At 28.3% G+C, this 19,687-nt stretch overlaps 5 protein-coding genes across 8 annotated transcripts; 2 read left to right on the top strand and 3 right to left on the bottom strand.

Annotated features, from left to right (window-relative positions):
• Window positions 1-721: 721 nt before the first annotated feature.
• Window positions 722-2,822, bottom strand: LOC118064957 (putative defense protein 3). Its single transcript, XM_035079926.1, has 5 exons — window positions 2,670-2,822; window positions 2,198-2,428; window positions 1,831-2,038; window positions 905-993; window positions 722-842 (listed from the first exon to the last, which is right to left on the bottom strand). The coding sequence occupies exons 2-4, from the start codon at window positions 2,406-2,408 to the stop codon at window positions 930-932; spliced, it is 483 nt and encodes a 160-aa protein (XP_034935817.1). The 5' UTR covers window positions 2,409-2,428; window positions 2,670-2,822; the 3' UTR covers window positions 722-842; window positions 905-929.
• A 1,440-nt stretch (window positions 2,823-4,262) lies between these two features.
• Window positions 4,263-8,776, bottom strand: LOC118064972 (palmitoyltransferase ZDHHC6). Its single transcript, XM_035079953.1, has 6 exons — window positions 8,638-8,776; window positions 7,976-8,157; window positions 7,798-7,882; window positions 7,230-7,717; window positions 6,242-6,429; window positions 4,263-5,579 (listed from the first exon to the last, which is right to left on the bottom strand). Exons 1-6 carry the CDS (start codon window positions 8,690-8,692, stop codon window positions 5,444-5,446), a joined length of 1,134 nt encoding a protein of 377 aa, XP_034935844.1. The 5' UTR covers window positions 8,693-8,776; the 3' UTR covers window positions 4,263-5,443.
• TORIP (Torsin interacting protein) lies at window positions 8,427-10,535 on the top strand. 4 transcript variants are annotated; one of them, XM_035079957.1, is made up of 3 exons: window positions 8,427-8,645; window positions 9,183-9,941; window positions 10,019-10,535. In XM_035079957.1, exons 2-3 carry the CDS (start codon window positions 9,246-9,248, stop codon window positions 10,307-10,309), a joined length of 987 nt encoding a protein of 328 aa, XP_034935848.1. In that variant the 5' UTR covers window positions 8,427-8,645; window positions 9,183-9,245; the 3' UTR covers window positions 10,310-10,535. The 4 variants fall into 4 exon arrangements, with proteins under 4 accessions (XP_034935848.1, XP_034935846.1, XP_034935847.1 ...); XM_035079955.1 differs by having other exon boundaries at window positions 8,428-8,592; XM_035079956.1 differs by lacking the exon at window positions 8,427-8,645 and adding an exon at window positions 8,736-8,872.
• Window positions 10,536-10,567: 32 nt separating this feature from the next.
• On the bottom strand, window positions 10,568-14,930 carry Kap-alpha1 (karyopherin alpha1). The gene is made up of 5 exons (XM_035079948.1): window positions 14,783-14,930; window positions 13,926-14,135; window positions 12,968-13,852; window positions 12,584-12,887; window positions 10,568-12,510 (listed from the first exon to the last, which is right to left on the bottom strand). Exons 2-5 carry the CDS (start codon window positions 14,133-14,135, stop codon window positions 12,314-12,316), a joined length of 1,596 nt encoding a protein of 531 aa, XP_034935839.1. The 5' UTR covers window positions 14,783-14,930; the 3' UTR covers window positions 10,568-12,313.
• A 2,794-nt stretch (window positions 14,931-17,724) lies between these two features.
• Window positions 17,725-19,649, top strand: LOC118064971 (NF-kappa-B-repressing factor). The gene is made up of 7 exons (XM_035079952.1): window positions 17,725-18,054; window positions 18,134-18,267; window positions 18,355-18,592; window positions 18,669-18,795; window positions 18,871-19,046; window positions 19,124-19,297; window positions 19,413-19,649. Exons 1-7 carry the CDS (start codon window positions 17,885-17,887, stop codon window positions 19,585-19,587), a joined length of 1,194 nt encoding a protein of 397 aa, XP_034935843.1. The 5' UTR covers window positions 17,725-17,884; the 3' UTR covers window positions 19,588-19,649.
• Window positions 19,650-19,687: the final 38 nt, after the last annotated feature.

Here is a 19,687-nt window from a genome sequence, read left to right as displayed (position 1 = left end):
AGTAGTGAATTTAATCCTGGTAATAGTATTTTCAATGAAATTATTGAGAAATTCATTCTACATTTATATAGCCATTATCAAGGCTTAAGTGAATCTAGAAGTAATATGACAGCATCGTAATTTCAAGATTATAATGTTAAAAAGAAATATAGTCACGTTTTTCAATTTGTTTTTATTTCTTGTTACAGGATAAAAAGTTAAGACGTCGAAGGACTGAGATCCTATATTAATCTGAAGGTTTTCTCTTGCGGAAATAATGACTGGTTTCCTAGAAAAAGTGACCCTAAGAGATACATGTATACACGCTATGACAATTATATACCACATTGCATCGTACTGGCCCACTTTTACTGAGCTGTTGCCTTTACGTAATCTTCTTCCTCTCGATAGCTCACGTAATGAAGAACGATATAATGTCCATTAAGGAGATCCAGCGCTTGCAAGAAGTTCTAATAAGGGAAAGGATGTCTGTACTTGTTTTAAAAAAGTACTCTTGATATTTTCTTGACAGCTTGTCTGATAAGATTGAAGAAAAAGCCAATTTTTCTTCCAGTTTATGAAATCGTCAATCATTCCATTCAATAATCAATTAATCTATGACTCGTTTTTGTTTAATCTCTTTTTATTTTTTATATTATAACAATCTAAAGAGATAATGTAATAGTAAAAGATAGCCTTTAACATCATATCAATACAGGATAAATAATTACAGAGAGTAGTATTTTTAACTGTAGTTGAAAAAATGTGATTCTTTATTGCATTGCTTCATCAAGCTATTTGTAGCTGTAACCTTTTTGTCGAGTCAGTAATTTCTCAATTCATATAGAAACATACCTCAGAATCTGAAATTATTCAATAAAATTAATACTATAAAAGTTCAACGCCTCTGTAATATTACACTCACCGTACAAAGTCCGTTTTATGCTATTTTAATGAGCAGCATGAGATATCAATTCAACCCAGAATGTAGCAAAGTTTTTCACAACACTTCCCCTGTAATAATGAATTTATAAAATTTATTAGTTAAATAATCTATTTTTATTTTTTACATTCAATAATGATGATGATGATGCTAGCGATAGTAATGATCATCATTAGATTTTTTTATAGCACAAGTAAAGAAGCGAAAATAAAAAACATTTTCTTCATTTCCATCGTGTACTAAAATGTTCGTATAACCGGTTTTAATGTTCTCTAACTAGTAATACCAAAAGCGTCAAAATCAATCAAGATCTATAACATACTTCGACACATTCACCTTCCAAACTATTTGGTGATTTAATTATTTCGTCATTTGAGTTCAAAGTTCTATAGCTATTTCTGTCAATATGTGATCTCATTAATTATTATTTATTGACTAATTCATTAACATAACTACTTTTGATATTCAATAAACATTTATTCTCTTAATGGATTATTTTAATTATAAGCCTACAGAGAGATAAATAATCTTTTATTATTCAGATAGATTCAAATTTTTTTCTTTCACTTGAAATGTTACTATATTATAAACAGTAAAAGTATAATTTCCTTGTATTTCAAAGAATATTATCATTATTATTGATTCATTCACATTATTGTTATTATTAGATACATGCAAAACAAGGTCAACTGCAGAATAAAAAAGGCTGGAATGTTTTTTAATTAATGTTTTCACTTAAATGTTTGAAAAGAATATTTTTCTTTATGATAAATTGTAGTTTACCATAATTTGTCATATTTTAAATTAAAAACAAGAAGTAAATAGAAGCTTTTGTGATGCAAAAGCTGTACTTTATTACATCACTTTACCAATTAACTAATATTTATAAATAAAAATAATGTACTTACGTGAAATAAACTTGACCCTGGCCCTCCTTTGGGGCATTCCAGATGAGGGTGGCTTCTTGCTTATCTTTAGCATCAGCATGAGTTACTGAACTGCATTCATCGTATGGTTTTGTGTTGGCTGTTTTTGCAAAGCTTCCAATCCATTGATGAGTTCTAGCATCTCTTGCTTGAATAAAGAATCCCTTGAATGTATCACCATTGATAGTCACTGAAAACAGCCAGATAAATCACAGTTTTTTTCAAATGAATTGTAGAAATAGAAAGGAATTTTTCTGAACAAATATCTCTGATTCTACCTCTTGTTATTTTTTAATTACTTCAACTATTGATTCTTTCAATGAATTTTCTATTGTTTGAAACTAATTACCGCTGATTTGTTTTCCAGGACTGTAAGTATCAGATGACGCATGAATATGATAGGGGTTGGTGCTTAAAGGCTGTGCACTGTGTGGTCCATGTTTTGGTTGATTTGGAGTCTCTTTAACACACACGTCGATTGGTGCACCATCAGGAAAACCGTATACAGAGATTATTGACAGTGCGACGACAGAAACAATTAATAAGGATGTCATAGCCATCTTCTTGATTTAGTGTGTTCCTGTAATTCAACCAATTAAAAATGAATTTCAATTAAGATAGAAAAACGAAAAACAAGAGACTCTTCAATTGAATCAATATTTTTTTTTCCATAGAAAATTACTTTTAATAAATGAAAATAAAAGAAAAAAACTTGAAATATTTTAAGAAAAAAATAATATATATATATAAATGAAATAAAAATTTTTGATAAATTTTAAAATCAATCAAGTTTTTCAAGAAAACAGAAAATAAGTTTGTACGTTTTTCTGTAATGATAACTCTCAGGAACAAGTGTTTCTCAGATAGCCGGGTCCTATTGAAAGGACTTGCTAAAGTAAACTGTCAAGCTCGTATGTCTGCAGTCTAAGAAAAGCAATAATACCCCACCATTGAGTAGCTGACTACTCAATTCCCTTATTTTTTTTACCAATTGTCACTTTCACCTCGATCTTACTTGGAGCAGATCACCAGTGATTCACCATTTAACCTTGCCTTGGTACTGTATGATAACTCGTATTAAATATGAAAAGTTTTCCTCTATAAATGTTATTCTTCGTGACGTATATATTTATTACTAATATTCATTTCCTTTTCTAGAGAAACCTTAGATATGTATAAATAATTGTTACATTGATTAATCGATAATAAATTATGACTGATTGCAGGTGCAGATTTTTAACAAAAACATCAAATACTCACAAAGCAAATAAATTATTGATTGAGTATTTAACAATGAACTCAATCAATCACCTTTTCAACAAACAATAGGAACCACTATATAACATATCAATTCATATGCAGCCTCCAGCAAAATTAGCTGCTCTATTGACAATCTATTTCGATACATTATTGATACATAAGGTATTGAAGCATATGAATGGATAAGTGTGCAAATAAAAAATCATAATTTATTAATAACAATTTATTAATAAAGTTTTCCATTAAAATTTATCATGGAAAGTTTTAATTTGAACAAAGGGTATATATCAATGAAGTAAATAATGCTATAAAATTTATTTAATCTGATTAATTAATGCTTTTTCATGATAAATAGTACACATGGCCCAGGATAATAATTTAGGACAATTTATTTGAAACAAATGGATTTAATTTTGGTCTAATGATGATTTTGAATAGCACTATTGTTTGTAACAGTATCGATTGAATTATAATGAAAGGATGCATTACTGCATGAAGAGTATAATCCGAAGATGATAGAATAAATGAAATAGAGTACATGTAGCAATTTATAAAACTACATATTTTTCCAGTACTTATGTTCCATGGTGATTGTAAAACCATATAATGAAATTGATTTAATTATTTGATTATTATAATATGAAAAATAAAATTATTATGCAATTTTCATTACATATATTCATTTAAAGTGATAGCATTAATTTTTTAGTTGCATCAAATGATAAATTCTCTATTAATTTGATGACAATATTAGAGTATAAGTAATTTAGTAGGTCATGTCGTTACATCGATTTAATCAGGATGAAAGCATGTTGATTATCTAAAAATTGGCTGTCAGCAAATTAAAAAAATACAAGTGATAGATAATTATATATAAATTTTTTATTGAATTTTTCGTTTGTATATAAATTCAATTAATAGAATATATAATTTTTTATTAATATTTAATTATGATAATTTAAATTTATATTTCAATATTGGTTTTACCAAGTTCATTACTGAGAAATCTATCTCTAAACAAGGAAATTTATTAAATTATTATTAACTAACTAATATTAAATCTTTCCTCATACTTCACAACTGATTAAATTAAGAAAAACTACGGATAAAAGAAATTATGCAACTTTACACTGTTGATTTAATAATGACAAAGTATGAATAACAAAAATTTTAAAAATATATTTTATAACAACTATAAAATACATATATATATATATTTCTCTGTGTATTAAAATAATAAATAAAATAATGGAAAGATAAATAAGAAGTTTACATGTAAGTATGAATTTGAAAAAATGGTTTGTGCAGGTCAAGCTGTCATATTGATTGGATCGTGACGAGAGGATATTACCAAAGGATATACATATTTGAGTAATGATGGAAACCCGATGGATAATGGATCATATATGGCACATCGCGAATCCTACTAACATGCATGCGACGTGATAACTGTCCTCGTCATGAGTATATGGATATAAGCATTTAACAAGCAAGCATACCCTGCGTGACAGCAGATTGTATTGCGTGTTGGCTACTGCCAAACCATTCGCACGCATCTAGAGAATTCACATACGCGTGCTATATGTACACGAGTCGCATATTCACTTTGACCTGACTCTTGCTGTCTTTCTCACTTGCATGTAGTGTTTTTTATACAGCTATATTGATTTTCTCAGCGGAGCTTATCCAGGGAAGTTGTTGTTACTAAAATATTTTATGCAGATACATAATTCTTTCAATTCATCCTCCATAACTTATTTTATTGTCTATAGACAATAATATATTTTATTCACAATTGTCTTTTAACATTTAAATATATTAAATAAATCAATCATCTCAGTAATTACATTCATTCACGTTATGTCGTGCAAAAATATCTCAGGTAACGCAGAACACCTGAAACTCTGCTGACATTCGATGTGAAATAAACAATGGCATTAAAAAGTTATAGTATCTTACATAAATATAAAGATAAACATTGTTGTAAATATTATACACGTAATCATATTAAAATAATCGAATGTATTTTTTCTTGTATCCTTGAAAAGACAACGGGGTATGAATTATGTGTCATTATATTCACACGCAATTTTTTCAATTGCATTCAGACTTTTTTCGAACTAAAACACGCAACATATCCAGTTAAAATTAGTGTCAGACAATTAAGAAGGTAGTTGTAATAAGTATGTAAATAATGTATACATAAATTAATAGATTATATAGTAGTAACTAGTTATGCTGTAACTTGACCAAGTATTTACATAACGCTTCAATTCTTTAAATTAATCTTGAGGTAAATCGATGATGATAATAATGATGATGATGATGGTACATTTTAGTTGTCCTTCGAATTAGACTCATGGTATCTACCATTCTCTACGACCTCGATTGCACTCGATCGTGGAAACCATCCTCTTATTCGCTTCTTAGGATCTCCATCCTCCTCTTGTTTTTCTCCGAATAACCAGTATCTATAAAAAGATTAATTATCAAGTTTCATTGTGTAATAAAACTTAAAGAATCATCAATTTTCTATTTAAATAAAGCTTGAGAAAGAATTAATTATAAATCTTATATTTTGAAGGAAGAATATTTCAAAGATTCATTAATCTAAAGTTTAATCGAATTAAAAAGATTTTTTTAATTAATATTGTTTATCATTAAATTGAATTATTGAATAGTTTTTGATAAGAATAATTGTTCACACGAAAAATTTGAATAACCAATTTATCTTGTTCCTTTATGAATAAAATATTCATTAATTCATACGTTTAATTAATTGTTATGTAACAGAAGTTATGTGAACTTAAACCCTACAAGTTATTTAGTTTCAATGTCCTTTTCAACAATTTCCATTAAGCTAATGAGACTTGGTGTGAATAAGTAGAAAAAAAAATAATATAAATGTAAATTTAAAACATAATTAAAGTTAATTTTAGAAAATTTTAAAAATACAAATTAATAATTTCAATGATGTTTCATATACCACTTTGATATTAATTAAAAAAAAGTTATAAATAAACATAACGTGTCAGTGAAGTAGTTTTGAAACTTTTGATGAAAAATTCATTTTTAATTTTATATTCTTTGTCTCAGTAAAGTATTCTAAACATTTTCACTATAATATACATACTTTCGCCACCGAGTAACAACAACAACATCATTAATATTGAGTTTAATCCTCGGTTCATCTGTACAAGGTGGATGACATACAACTCGCCATCCATAAGTGATAGGCACCCAAGAGCCCGAAACAGGAGATAAAATAAGAAAGACTCGCGTACGTTTGCGCTTCTCTAACTTTTGATATGTTTGTTCCACCTTAAAAAAATGATTATTCATTAACGTCCTAGTAGGAAGTTATTGTGATGGGGTCAAATTTTGAAATTCGTAATTTTATCATATCTTTACATTTCGAGACATATAAAAGCATATTAGAAGGTTTAAAAATTGATATATGTATGTATGTGCATGAGTGCGTGTGTATATTTTTTTTTCGTTTTCGATATTTCGAGAACCACTAAAAATATCGATTCCAGACAAAATTTATTTTATTTATTTATTTTATTTATTTTTAGAAGATAATACAATGGAGAAGATTTGAAAGGAGTTTGAACAAATTCGGTCGAGTTGTTTTCTTTTTATAACAAAAAGACTGTAAAATAAGTGAAGTAAAAAAGACATTTGAAAAAGATTTTACTTGTTGAGTGATTAATATTGATGAAGACTGAGAAAAATACCAATACAATATGACTGCTAATGACTTTACATGACTCTAAACAATTATATATTATTTATGACAATTTCAATTTATTATAAAAAAAGAAAAATAGTTTTAATTTATTGAATAATCATTGCTATGATTATATTTGATGAATATTAACAAAATATTGTTATAAATAACTTTATGTGATTAAAAAATTGCATATTGTTTATAAAAATGTAAATTTATCATAAACAAAAGAACTCAGAGATGAAAAAATTACGAATTTCGACGAATGGCAAGTTCGTTGTCAAGGCACAAAGTGCGCCCAGATCCATTTTCGTTTTCTATTTCTGTTGAATGTTTTTATATTTATTATGACTTTGTATTGTATTTTATTGTTTAGAGAAACACTTACGGTAAGTGTATATTGATCACAGCCCTCACGAATAGGCCAAACAATACCATCACCTTCGGGTATACAGTTCCACTTGAGAACTTGCTTTAAGTTGAAGAGCCAACCCTTGGAATAAGGATGAATAAACGTGTCATTCGTGCCAAGTCTTCGATTTTTTGCTTTCTCAAGAATCCAATCTTCAGGCCCCGTTGTATTTCGAAGAATAGCTGACATCTGGAAGTAAAGAAGCATCCCAACGGCGAGCACAACTCCAATAGAAAGACCTATTGTAAAGACAACTAAGAATAAAGTGAACACGGAAGGTGGTGCAAACGTGACATTTCTTCCGGAAATAACGGTCATCAACCAGGACACCAAAATAAAAGTAGAAACACAACAACCGCCTACGGCACTTGCCAAAAATGCTGTGAAAAATCCATGATTATAGTGCCCAACACAATTGTTGATCCACGGACAATGATGGTCCATTTTTAAAACACAGCGTTCACCTAAAAAAATATAATTAATTAGTTTCATTCAATCTTGATGTTAAACCCAGATAATAGAGTACTTTTAAATAATACATTACATTTCCGGCAGTGGTGAGACCTTGGTGCTTTGTAGCCTTCACATACTTTACAATATTGTAAGTATTTTGTGTCGTTTAAATTATTCTGGAAATTATGATATTCAAATTACATTCATAAAATTGATATTGTTATTCTAACTTGTGTTTAAGATGAAAATTTGAAAATTATATAACTCACTGGCTTCCACCCTGAAGGTAAATAACCTGGACCTTCGTAAATTGCGGTAATAAAATGATAAAGTGTTGATGCACTTAAGCTAGAGAAAAGAAGAAAATTAATTGTTGCTGAATAACTTTCGTGGGGTGGCCACCATTGTCTACTACAGTGGATTGTCATTAATGTGATGATTTTGATGATGGCTGAAAAAGAATTTAAAAGTATTTGGTTATTATTTTTACATATAATTAATATAATTGGTAGTTTAAGAAAATAACAGATTTTAATTAGAAAAGTTTTAAATAGCTTTTCACCCATAAAGGTCTATTGTTTTGATTAAAATTAATAAGTTGAGTCAAAAATTTTAATGTACTTCATAAATTTAAGTATCTTATTTTTTTATGATAATTAATTAAATTTGCCGCCAATTATAGTATCAGTGTAGCAACCTTTAAAAATACAGCGATAACTTCACAGTTTTCTAAACAGCCATCATTGTTGAAGTATCATTGTTGGAGTATATTTTACCGGAGAATAAAAATATTTGATTATTTTATATTTTTTACAAAATAAAAACTATAGTTTTATATTTGACGACTTTAAGAATAAGCGAATGCAGAAATCTTAGTACTTATTGAGTAAGCAATCATGAAAAATATTACTAATGTCAAAATAAGACGTACCTAAGGCAGTAAGTGGTCCCCAATGGCATATTCGTTTAAAAGGGCCAAGACACATTTTATTCCAGTGAAATATTTACAGATTTTACCAATATAGAATACTATTGATGATGAAAATTCAACTTTATCCAACAATAATCACAATAAAAATACATCCTTTTTCAAGATGATCTTTGTTGTCACACAACCTATCGACAGTTTACATTTTTTTTTATGTTGGCAAGATTGATATTACCCGGTAACTTTGTATTGAATTCTAAAATCAAACGCAAATTACATATCATTTTCCTAATTTTCAAGGACAAATAAATTTTGATATCTTTATTAATCCTATCAAATAATACACATATTAATTTTGTCTAGAAACAAGATTATTTTTGAAAATATTTATTAACTTATTCGTTTATTGTAATATTAATTATATTTATTAATTATTGTTATTCCAAAAATTATAATATTATTAAAGAATCATCATACAATGAATGAGGTAGATAATTCATAATTACTTCAATAAAGAAAGTCCTAATTAATTGCTACTTTCTTTTCAGTGTGAAACGAATGATTTTCAATCAATTCGAAGTTTTCCTAGACGTCGTGCACCTTTACCGAGAATGGCTGATTTAAGAGATCGAATTGAAAGCTCACCTGATCATGATGAAGAAGATAGTTTAGATGAAGATGAGGATGATACTGTGGAAGAAGGTGATGATGATATTGATGCATCTATATGTACAAGCAATCACAACATAAGAGATTTTGAATATGAGCTAGAAAAAAAGTATCATAAACCGAGAGAATACTCTATGCATGCAGAAGATCATAAAAAAAAAATTGAAAAGCAAAAATCCGAAACTAAACAAGTCAAACGCACAGAGAGACATATATTTTGTGGGGTTGCTTTCTTGATTTCTGTTCTCGTTGCGTTATTCTTTACAAGTACTCATTCAATAGCAGACAGCTCAAAAAATGAAACCGAACTTTATCAATCAAAGATAAATCTTATAAAAGAGTTAGAAAAAAATATTGATTCTATCAGTCAGACATTTAAAAAACAGTCTCCGGAAATCTGGGTTGATTTTATCGCAGGAATAGCTGAAGTTGTAAAATACCAAGATAGACCGGCAATATTTATTTTATTTGCTAATCAGGATGATACGATGCTGTGTCTTGCAAAAATGGTTGCTAATGCTAGCAAGGCTGCTCTAGGTTCCGATAACAATCTCTGGCTTTCAGCTTCTGATATAGGCAGTGACTACGGCATGGTTATTAATAAATTTAAAAATAAAATTGAAGAACAAAAAGTTGTGGTAAGCTTTACAAATATAAAATGATTTTTTCATAAATTGTTTGTCAAAAATTGATAAATTTTTTTTTTTGATTACAGATAGTAGATAATTTATTGAATATTGATTCAAAAGCAATGCTAGCATTTCATCACTTATGTGATAAAGAGAATCCTTTAGTTAAAAAAGCAGTTTATATTATCACGATGGTTGCTGAAGGATATTCAACAGAACAAAAACCAATCCAATTTGTGGAAACTCAATTGAGACATAAAATGAAAGATGCTATTAATGAAGACAAATTACAGCCACTGATTACGAGGATAACTGATGGACCAATTATACCTATTCTACCGGAACCAGATTTCCGTAGTTGTCCCCTTCGTTATTAAAGTCCATAAAAATTGGTAATATTAATATTTTAATATTTATAGTAAATATTGAGAATATCTGTATTCTAAATAATTCTAAGAAAGCAATGTTTATAATACTTTCAATTGTTATTTATAAAATAATGTATATTACTCATTTTATAATACTGAATTTTAATAGTATAGAGAGAAGAAATTAATGTTGTGACAAATGTCGAAATTATTCAATTTTATTTATTCTTTAGATGAAACAATACATAAAAAAAAAAAGAAACGTTCTACGAGGATTGCTTGAGTTTTATTTTTAACAATAAATTCTTTTATCTATGAATCTTTTATGAAAATAAAGCGTCGAGTTATTGACTCAAGTGTTGTATCATGTTCCCTATTTGTTTGTAGAAATAATTATTGAGTTATTGGGAATTAATAATTTGTTTGATGTAACACAGTCAACAGTCCCCGTATTGTTTCACATTATTCATTTATTGTTTTATTGTATAAACCAAATTCATTGCCAATTTATGCTTTGTATTTACAGTTCTTTTTACTAAAATAATTGTTTAATTATTAAATTCGTATTCAAATAGATAAAAAAATATTATAACAATTGTTTAAGCTACAAAAATAATTAAATTTGGAAACAATATTCATTAATTTATCATCAAAGTCATATTGTTTCGAATATATAATGTTGTAAAAGTTGATGGTATATAATTTTTATTAAAAAAATTTATCTTAAAATTTAATTATGTGATTAATTCATATCACAAATTGCAACACTACTAAATAGATTACACAATTTTCTTAACTAGCAAAGTAACGTTTAATACTTAATTCGATTAAATTTATAAAATATTTATATATCTTCTACATAAACTGGCAATGAGAGTTATTATCGTCAGTATTGTATTTATATAAATTCTTTACTGAAATGTTTTTTCATATTTCTCTGTCGCACTAGATCAACTAAATGACATATTATGATTAGACTTCTTCTTTACATACAGTAAAGTTAGTAATATCGTCAAAATCTAAATAATACATTTATACAGTTACAAACCTTTTATAAAGAATGTCAAATCAATATTATGAAGTATGATGGTTTGACATTTTATTTTTTCTGTTGAAAAACATGCTGAAATAAATAATCGTTATACAAAAAACAATAAAAAATTATATAAAAGTTTTTGAATAATTAAATTATACATTTTGCAATGACATTCAATATAAAAGGTTGTTTAGTTAAATCACTGGCTCCGCATTTTAGTAAAAAACTTTGAAATTGGTCACGTACAAGTTTGATGGTCTAGTTTATTTTCTTTATGCCGATTCGTACGTCTTAAAAAATTCAGTGAAGAAGCCTCTGAGGTGTTATAAGTTATTAATGAACAGTTCTAATAAATTCTTTAAACAATTATTATTTATCCAAAATTTGATGCGACATTATGTTTTCACTGTTATTACTAATCTTATTTTTAATATTTTTTTTAACTTATTCTGTCGAGACTCTTTTTAAGCTCTAAATATGTAAACCTCAATTTTCATGTTTTTGTATAATTTTTTTTCATAGATTTAAATCATGATAAACAAATTAAAAATCTTATGATACAATCATAACAGGACACATTTACGTCTAAAAAACAGTAATTATATTATTGTATATTCTATACAATATAATATAAATTTTGGCTATGACGATTAGAAAAAAACCAGTATAGAGCTGATTAATTAAAAATAACATTTGACATTGCAATAAATTAAGAATATCAGGGTACTATTGACAGCTGTTACCAATTTGTTGATTTTGTTTCTCATCGAATATTTTAAGTACTTCAATGAGAAAATAATTGTTGAAATAATGATCCCCGATGTATCTTATCACTTTTTTTAAAGTCCAAATAGACCTTCTCTACATTTTGCTCTAAATTTATTGAATTTTTTAGGAAGGTTTGAACTCTTTTTTTAAGATCTTATCAACATTAGCGTATTAATTATGTTATGATTAAAAATCATGCTCGTGCAAAACTAAAATTGAAAGTTTTGAACAGGCAATTGTGCTGAATCGGGAGAGTCAAACTGAAATTGTTGGGCTTGAGTGTCAACTGAAGGAGCAATTCTTGTATCTTCTTCTTCTGAACCAAAGTAACGTTCGATTATATCGAAAGCCTTTTGATAAATCTCCATATTTTGATGGGATTGCAAAAATTCTATTTTATCTAGGCCTACGAAAAAAAAATTATTCCGTTTGAAAAAAATAAAAATAATTAAAATTTTTAAAAGTAATTAATTACTTACCATAACATTCTTCAATTATAACCGTGTAAGGATTAATACCGTTATGAATGCTGGCATCTTGTTCTCCAAGTCTGAGAATATTTTCCAAACCATTTAATGCAACTTGAACAATTTTAGGATCCATAACCGTTAACAAATCACAAAGAGGTGGAATACATCCTTGAAGTACTAAATAACGAATTTGATCGGGAGTACCACCACTTGTTGCATTCGTTATTGCCCAGGTAGCCTCTTTGCGAGTTTTGAATTCAGCTTTACCGAGAATATCAATCAATACGGGAAATATATTAGCATCAATAACAGCCTAAAAATAACCAACTCCGTTAATCTTTTTGTTACATTTACCAATATATTAACAGGAAAAATAATTCATAATCAATTTACTTGAATTTGCTGAGGATTTCCAGCAGTAATATTTGAAACAGCCCAACAAGCTTCCTTCTTTATACTCTCTTTCAAAGAACTCATTAAATGAAGAAGACACGGTAGTACTGAACAGTTCAGGACAACTTGAGTTTGCACATCATCACCAGTTACAATATTACCAACTGCTCTTAATGCTGCACTAACTACATTATGCTGTTCATGCATAAGTAATTCAACAAGACGTCGGCAAACACCTGCATCAATAACTGCTTGAATTTTATGATTTGGACCATCACTGAGATACGAAAGTGCCCAGCAAGTGTCAGCAAGAACATCAAAATCTGTATGGTTTAGAAGATGAGCAAGTACTGGTAGACATGGAGACACTTTCTGGAAGGATGGGGCTGGATTTTTTCCACGGCAAAGATTCGAAAGTGCCCAGACAGCATTACGAGTCATAGAGAGCCGAGTAGTCTTAGATAAAAGCTGAAGAAGTGGTGGTAAAATACCACTATTGAGTATGTGATCCCTACAGTCTGGACTATCTCCAGCAATATTGCCTAAGGCCCATACGGCCTGTTCTTGTACATCTTCATAGGGTGAACTCAACAATGTGATAAATGTAGGAACTGCTCCTGCTTCAATCACCATATGTGTTTGCGGTGAAGTTCCACTTGCAATATTCGTCAATGCCCATGCTGCTTCAAATTGCAACGTACAATTCGAATCATTTTTCAAAAATTCTACAAACCGGGGAACAATTCCTGTTTGAATTACTTCATCTATGGGTGGATGAGGCTCTCTTGATAAAAGTTTTCTAAATTTTTGAGTTGCTGCAACCTGCTCATCGACATTATTACTATATAGAGCCTCTATCATGTCTTTTGTTATTACTGCAGGTTGCTGAAAGTTTAAATATACTAGTTATTGGAAAAATCTCATCACAGTGGTCATTAGAAACATTTTATGAATTTACCATAATCGGTGCTGGATCAAGATAGTCCTCAGCAGTAGGAAGACTCGCTTCGTCCGCACCAATAGTTGGTACGTTACGTCTTTTCGATAGTTGCTGTTCTCTTTTTTGTTTACGAAGTTGAACACCTTCTTCTTCTCGTCGTCGACGTAACTCATGAGAGTCTAAGCCGACGTTTTTATATCGGTATTTATGTTGAGGTCCGGTAGACATCTAAAGTAATTGCCAAAAAAATTATTCATTGATTTAAACCTCATGGAACTCTAATTTACAAAATCAATAAACAGATAAATCCAAGCTAGGAATGATTGAAGTAATAGGAATTTTTTTACCAAAACCAGGTTGATAAATGTGTCAAATTAAAAATGAAGAAGATATTAAGTTTAATTAAAAAAAAACAACGTCGTTGCCCCAGGTAATATATTTATATAAAAGAATTGTAAGATAGCTGAAGTTTGAGTAAAATAAGTGAGTAATAAAATACAAAGATGAAAAGATAGAACAAAGCTATCAGAAATAATTATTCTTTGAAAAAAAGAGGACATTAAAGGGTTATGTACACTCGACATATTTTTTTCCATTTTTATCGTCTTTTAGCGATGAAAAACAATAATTATTGATATTAAACTATCACATAAACAGAAAAATCTTCGAATCAATTGATAATAGAATACGTGGGTGTACATATTCACAAATGCATTCACGAAATTGGACATTTTGGTAACCACAGGTAGCGCGATTGACATTGGAATGAATATAAAGCTTACATTTGATAGAGTATGATTTTAATATGGATTTCACTAATTACTTTGTCGTTGACAATCATTAATTAATAACACAAAACAATCTAATATACTCACAATTGCGTTTTGTTCCGGTAAGAACTTTATACGTTTGATATCATAAGAATGTATGAGCCTACAGAAGAGTACCGCCACACTTTTTTACATATATTGTGTCTGTAAGCCTGAAGGAAAAGACAGCACCTTCGTCGATGTGAACAATCGCGTATGATATCAAGTTCGTGCATACACATTCGAGTTCGTAAATAGGTAGTTGATATCTTTGGAGCAATTACCGACTGTGCAAGGAACTATTTTTCAATTAAAGTTTCCTATCTACAATTTTTTAGATACTTATGACTACAAGCCTCTCGAAAGTTTATCATCCCTTCTTCATTATATTTCTTCTCTGAGCTCAATAATAAGGAGATTATGTCAGCACCCCAAATGATTTATTAATTAAATAATTGGCGTATCAAAATATTACCACAATGTACTGTTATAAAATATTTTTTATTTTGAAAACTATTTATTCGGTGAATACAGTATAATAATTGTTCACAATAGATGTAATTACAAAATTGAAAAAAATTAATAGATAATTAATATGAGAGGTAACAATAGTAATTTTATTTTTGATTGACCCGTGTTATTATTTAAACAACAAATGAAATAGAATTGATCGGTAACATTTAATTAGAGTAAAATAAATATGTAATACAAGAAATATTATTACTTTTAATGGAAGTAATACAATTACATAATAGAGCAGTAAAAACCGTTACATAATTTGGAAGTGAATTATTTTATGATACAAATGTAAGAAAATCAACAAAATATGTTTATACAATGCAATGTAATATTTACATTTAAAATCCCCAGAATATTTTGTTCTAAATTTGAAAGGAAGTTTATGACAATCGTAGAATTTTTTTTATCGGATCAAGATAATGGTCTTCTTATGATTAACACATAGCTCGAAATTTATTAATATTCTTGAATAGCTTGAACTGAAAATTCTTAAACTTGCTCATTTCTTCGACCTTTTGTTTGTTTTCTAGCAGCAGATGTACAAATCAATAAATACCTATTAATTTCCCAAAAATGTAACAAATTATAATTAAGTATATTATTAGATACTCGGAATTATTAAGAAAAGTTTATATTTATTTTTTTTTAGAAAAACCCATCTTAAAACTTAACTTAAAACAGTTTTTTTTTTCTTCACACATAAATATCTTGTTGATAAACTGTTCTAGTAATTTATATTATCTTTCTGTTATAAAAGTGAGCTATCTGCTGTTTTTAAATCTCATATATTGATCTTTGATATCGGTCATTTTTGGATCATTGAGTATCAACATGATGCCATCTAGATCTCCTGTTTCTTCTATCAAATCATCTATCGTATTCCACAAATACGGAATATCATAGTCTTTTTTCTGTTTAATAGATTTTGGAATTCTATCCCAGAATTCACTTAATATACTTTGGTATTTGCTATTTTTTATTGCATAACCTAATTTGTGGTCCTTAATCATTTTTTCCATTATTCCTTGTAGAATCTTCCAAGCTGGTTCACTATCATGCTCTTGATATTGCAATATATCATCTAAAACGGGTATAAGAAACTCATGCCATGGCCATGCAGTCAATAACATATTTAAAATGTGATCCTTTATCATTGGATTTTCATTAAGAAATGATTTTCTATGGTGCTTAGCCATTTGATTAATCAGAAATATACATATCTCGATATATTTCTCTTTTTTAAAAGCGTGATCAACATAATTTTTGTATTGCGCAACAGCAAAACGTGCACAGATTAACACATTTTTATTTTTCTCCTCTTCAGTTAACTTTTCCCAAAAATATTTCAAAACATCACTATATCCTTTATATACCGTAAACCACAATATATTCTCTTCTGCAGAACAATTTTTATCATAAAATGAAGGATGAAGCAAATGACTTTTTTTGAACTCGTTTGCAGGTAGTTCAAAATATTCTATTAAATCAGAATAACTATAATTTTTGATGTGTTTGAACCAAAACGTCTTGAATTCATCAACTGTACCGTAAGGTGTCCAAAATATTTTATCGATATAATTTACGGCATTCTTATTTTCTCCAAATTCAAATTCATGTTTGTACTGAATGTACCTATACCAATTATATATTTTTTCTCCGATCTCCTTCATAATATAAATCAGTACAGTTTCTAAGGGTAAAGGTAATAAAAATTCTTTTTTCGATTCTTCTAATGCTGCTTTAATAAATTGACGCCATTGATTTCTTGTTGCATTTAAATTTAAGTAGTTGTGACGTCGAAAGAATTCAGTTACCTTGTCTTTTATTTCTTTCTTCTCCCAAAATGACGTTGCTACACTCAGAGCTGCTTTTTGTTGTAGATTTAATTGTAATTGAGACTGCATATTGAATATCTTTATATTTACTATTGATAGTTATCACATAAATATAAATTAGAAAATATTACAGCGTTGTTTCACTTTGGCTTCGATTCCTTCGGTATAGAATATCGATGTATATTGTATAGTTAATTGAAAAAAGTAGACCCAATGAAAATTTTCTATAATAATTTATATTTATAGACTTTAATTTAATGATAAACACGAAAACAAAATGATTTAATAAAATTTTTTAGAAAAACTATTTTAATCTCCACTGCGTTTTGAACGTAAATCTCTACTAGAGAAGAGAGATAATATACAAAAGAACTATCCAAATGGGAGCTGTTGGACGAAAATTTATACCTGATGTTATATTACAGGGATACAAAACCAATGCTATAATGCCATATGTCTCTTCAAAAATTTGTCCAACAAATTCTCACGTAATGGTTTTTCTGTATTATTTCTTTTTTCTACCGCCACAACAACATGCAACTAGTGGCGCCATCTGAAATGGAATAGGTAGAAACCTTTTACTTTACCAATAACAGTCAGCAAGTAGAAAATAACCATTTTTACCATCTGTATCGCTTTTTATGTTGTTTGCAACTGCTTCAGTTTAGAAAATCATTTTCAATTATTCAAGTATTCTAATTAACGTTATTAAATAATAATCAAAAAAAAATTAAATTATTGAATTAATAACTAAACAATCATCCTTAGAAATTTATTATAATAATAATTTAAAAAGTACTTTGTTATTGAAAAAATGTCTGTGAATACAGATTGGGATATTGAAAAACACAAATTAGAGCATGAGTGTGACGAACATTGGGAATTAAGAAAAAGATTCTTAGAAGCTCACAAAGACAGATTTCCAGAAGATCAATTAGTTTGTCTAGCTCAAGTATTCACTAATATAGAATTCTTAGGATGTAGGTATGTAAATGTAATATTCCTTCTTTGTATTGTTTAGGTTATGCTTCTTTCTAAATATTCCATAAATTAATTTTTATAGATATCCTCAAGAAACAATGGATTTAGTAGCAGAGTTATCTAAAGATGTAGCTAAAGATTTTAGAGAAAAACAAAAAAGTAAATTACAAAGAACTTTTGTTAAAGCGTCTGATGCAGCGAATGCTAAAGCTAAAGGTACTCCGAAAAATTGTAAGTTAAACTTTTTTCCGTCTAGGTATATGATTTTTTTTATATAATACTAGAATTTTCTAATTTTTTCAGGACAGCAATCTCCTCACATCGGCTCTTCTTCCACTCATGATGGAAATGATATAAAACGACACGAAAAAATAGACGAATTACCACGTAAGAGATTCAAAGTAGTTCATGAACAACCATATGGAAAAATAGTTATTTTAGAATACCCAAATGTAACTCCTCAAGCTACAATTGATTCTTCTGTAAAAATGAGTGGTCAAAAGATAGATTGGAAGTTTGAAACTAAGCAAAATAATAAATGGTAACTCTTTCAAGTAATTAATACGTTAAAAATTTATTACATTTAGAGATACTTTGACCTAATATATGTATTTCAGCCGGTGTGAGGTGTATATAAATAATAAAAAAATTGCAGAAGGTGTTAGTCAAAATAAAAAAACTGCCAAAGCAAAAGCAGCTAAAAATGGTTTAACTGAACTCCAAAAGTATTATTATACCATTGAGGTTTGTTTATATATTTTTAAATGATTATATTAAAAATTTTCACGAATAAATTCGATAAGTTTCATTGAATTAAAGGTAAAACAAATTTGGAAAGATAATGGAACTAAAAAGCAAAGTGAATTAAAATCAGACAGTGACTCCAATAAAAATTCATTAACATCTGATAGTATTGGAGCAAAGTTAATGAAATTAATGGGTTGGGCAGGCGGAGGCCTTGGAAAATTAGAACAAGGCATTATTGAACCTGTCACGTATGTTTAAAAATCAAAAAAAAAAAAAAATCAAAAATTACTCAAACAATTATTCAACGTAATTTTCTAATTATCAGTCTTCAACGACAAATATCTCGCGGAGGGTTTGGATTAAAATTAGATTCTAATAATATGAGTCTCTTCAAGAAAAAATGTCAAGAAACATTACGTCAATACATTGAAGAAGGTGTTACACAAGATTATTTAAGTTTTCCGGATTTCACTAATGAAGAACGAGCAATAATGCATGAGTATGTATAAAACAATTCAATTTTTTATTATCAATAATAATATCAATTTTCATGAAATAAAATATGTAATAACAATAATGATAATATTCAAAATAATAACATATTTTTATATTAGATGTGCAAGGAAATTGGGTTTAAAGTCACAGAGCCATGGTCCTAAAAATCAAAGAACACTATGTATTTCACGCAAAATAAAACCAAGCGATTTAATTTCTGAACTAATAGAAATTGGTGGACATTCTGAACAATATACTTTAAAATCTCCAACAAATATGAAAAATAATTCATGAATTTATTTTAAAAATGATAAAAATAGGCACCGCAATAACATATATACATATATATAAATGATTTGAAAGAAATTTTTTTCATAATTTAATTTCTTGTACA

Source organism: Chelonus insularis, unplaced genomic scaffold (genome assembly GCF_013357705.1).
Source record: "Chelonus insularis isolate UGA/USDA-ARS -01 unplaced genomic scaffold, ASM1335770v1 contig_260_pilon, whole genome shotgun sequence".
NCBI lineage: Eukaryota > Metazoa > Arthropoda > Insecta > Hymenoptera > Braconidae > Chelonus > Chelonus insularis.
This window is presented reverse-complemented; position numbering and strand designations above follow the sequence as displayed.

Bases quoted from the DNA above. Each gene is read 5' to 3' on its own strand.
- LOC118064972 (XM_035079953.1), bottom strand. From the start codon at position 8,692: ATGTGTCTTGGCCCTTTTAAACGAATATGCCATTGGGGACCACTTACT. The intron at 7,883-7,975 runs GTGAGTTATATA...CATAATTTCCAG, and splicing joins TACCTTCAGGGTGGAAGCCA to AATAATTTAAACGACACAAA. The intron at 5,580-6,241 runs GTATGTATATTA...ATCTTTTTATAG, and splicing joins GTTGTTACTCGGTGGCGAAA to ATACTGGTTATTCGGAGAAA.
- Kap-alpha1 (XM_035079948.1), bottom strand. From the start codon at position 14,135: ATGTCTACCGGACCTCAACATAAATACCGATATAAAAACGTCGGCTTA. The intron at 12,888-12,967 runs GTAAATTGATTA...GGTTATTTTTAG, and splicing joins GAAATCCTCAGCAAATTCAA to GCTGTTATTGATGCTAATAT. The intron at 12,511-12,583 runs GTAAGTAATTAA...TTTTTTTCGTAG, and splicing joins TATAATTGAAGAATGTTATG to GCCTAGATAAAATAGAATTT.
- LOC118064957 (XM_035079926.1), bottom strand. From the start codon at position 2,408: ATGGCTATGACATCCTTATTAATTGTTTCTGTCGTCGCACTGTCAATA. The intron at 2,039-2,197 runs GTAATTAGTTTC...GGCTGTTTTCAG, and splicing joins TCCTGGAAAACAAATCAGCG to TGACTATCAATGGTGATACA. The intron at 994-1,830 runs GTAAGTACATTA...TCATTATTACAG, and splicing joins CAGGGTCAAGTTTATTTCAC to GGGAAGTGTTGTGAAAAACT.
- TORIP (XM_035079954.1), top strand. The intron at 9,942-10,018 runs GTAAGCTTTACA...TTTTGATTACAG, and splicing joins TTGAAGAACAAAAAGTTGTG to ATAGTAGATAATTTATTGAA.
- LOC118064971 (XM_035079952.1), top strand. From the start codon at position 17,885: ATGTCTGTGAATACAGATTGGGATATTGAAAAACACAAATTAGAGCAT. The intron at 18,593-18,668 runs GTAACTCTTTCA...TATGTATTTCAG, and splicing joins ACTAAGCAAAATAATAAATG to CCGGTGTGAGGTGTATATAA. The intron at 18,796-18,870 runs GTTTGTTTATAT...ATTGAATTAAAG, and splicing joins AGTATTATTATACCATTGAG to GTAAAACAAATTTGGAAAGA.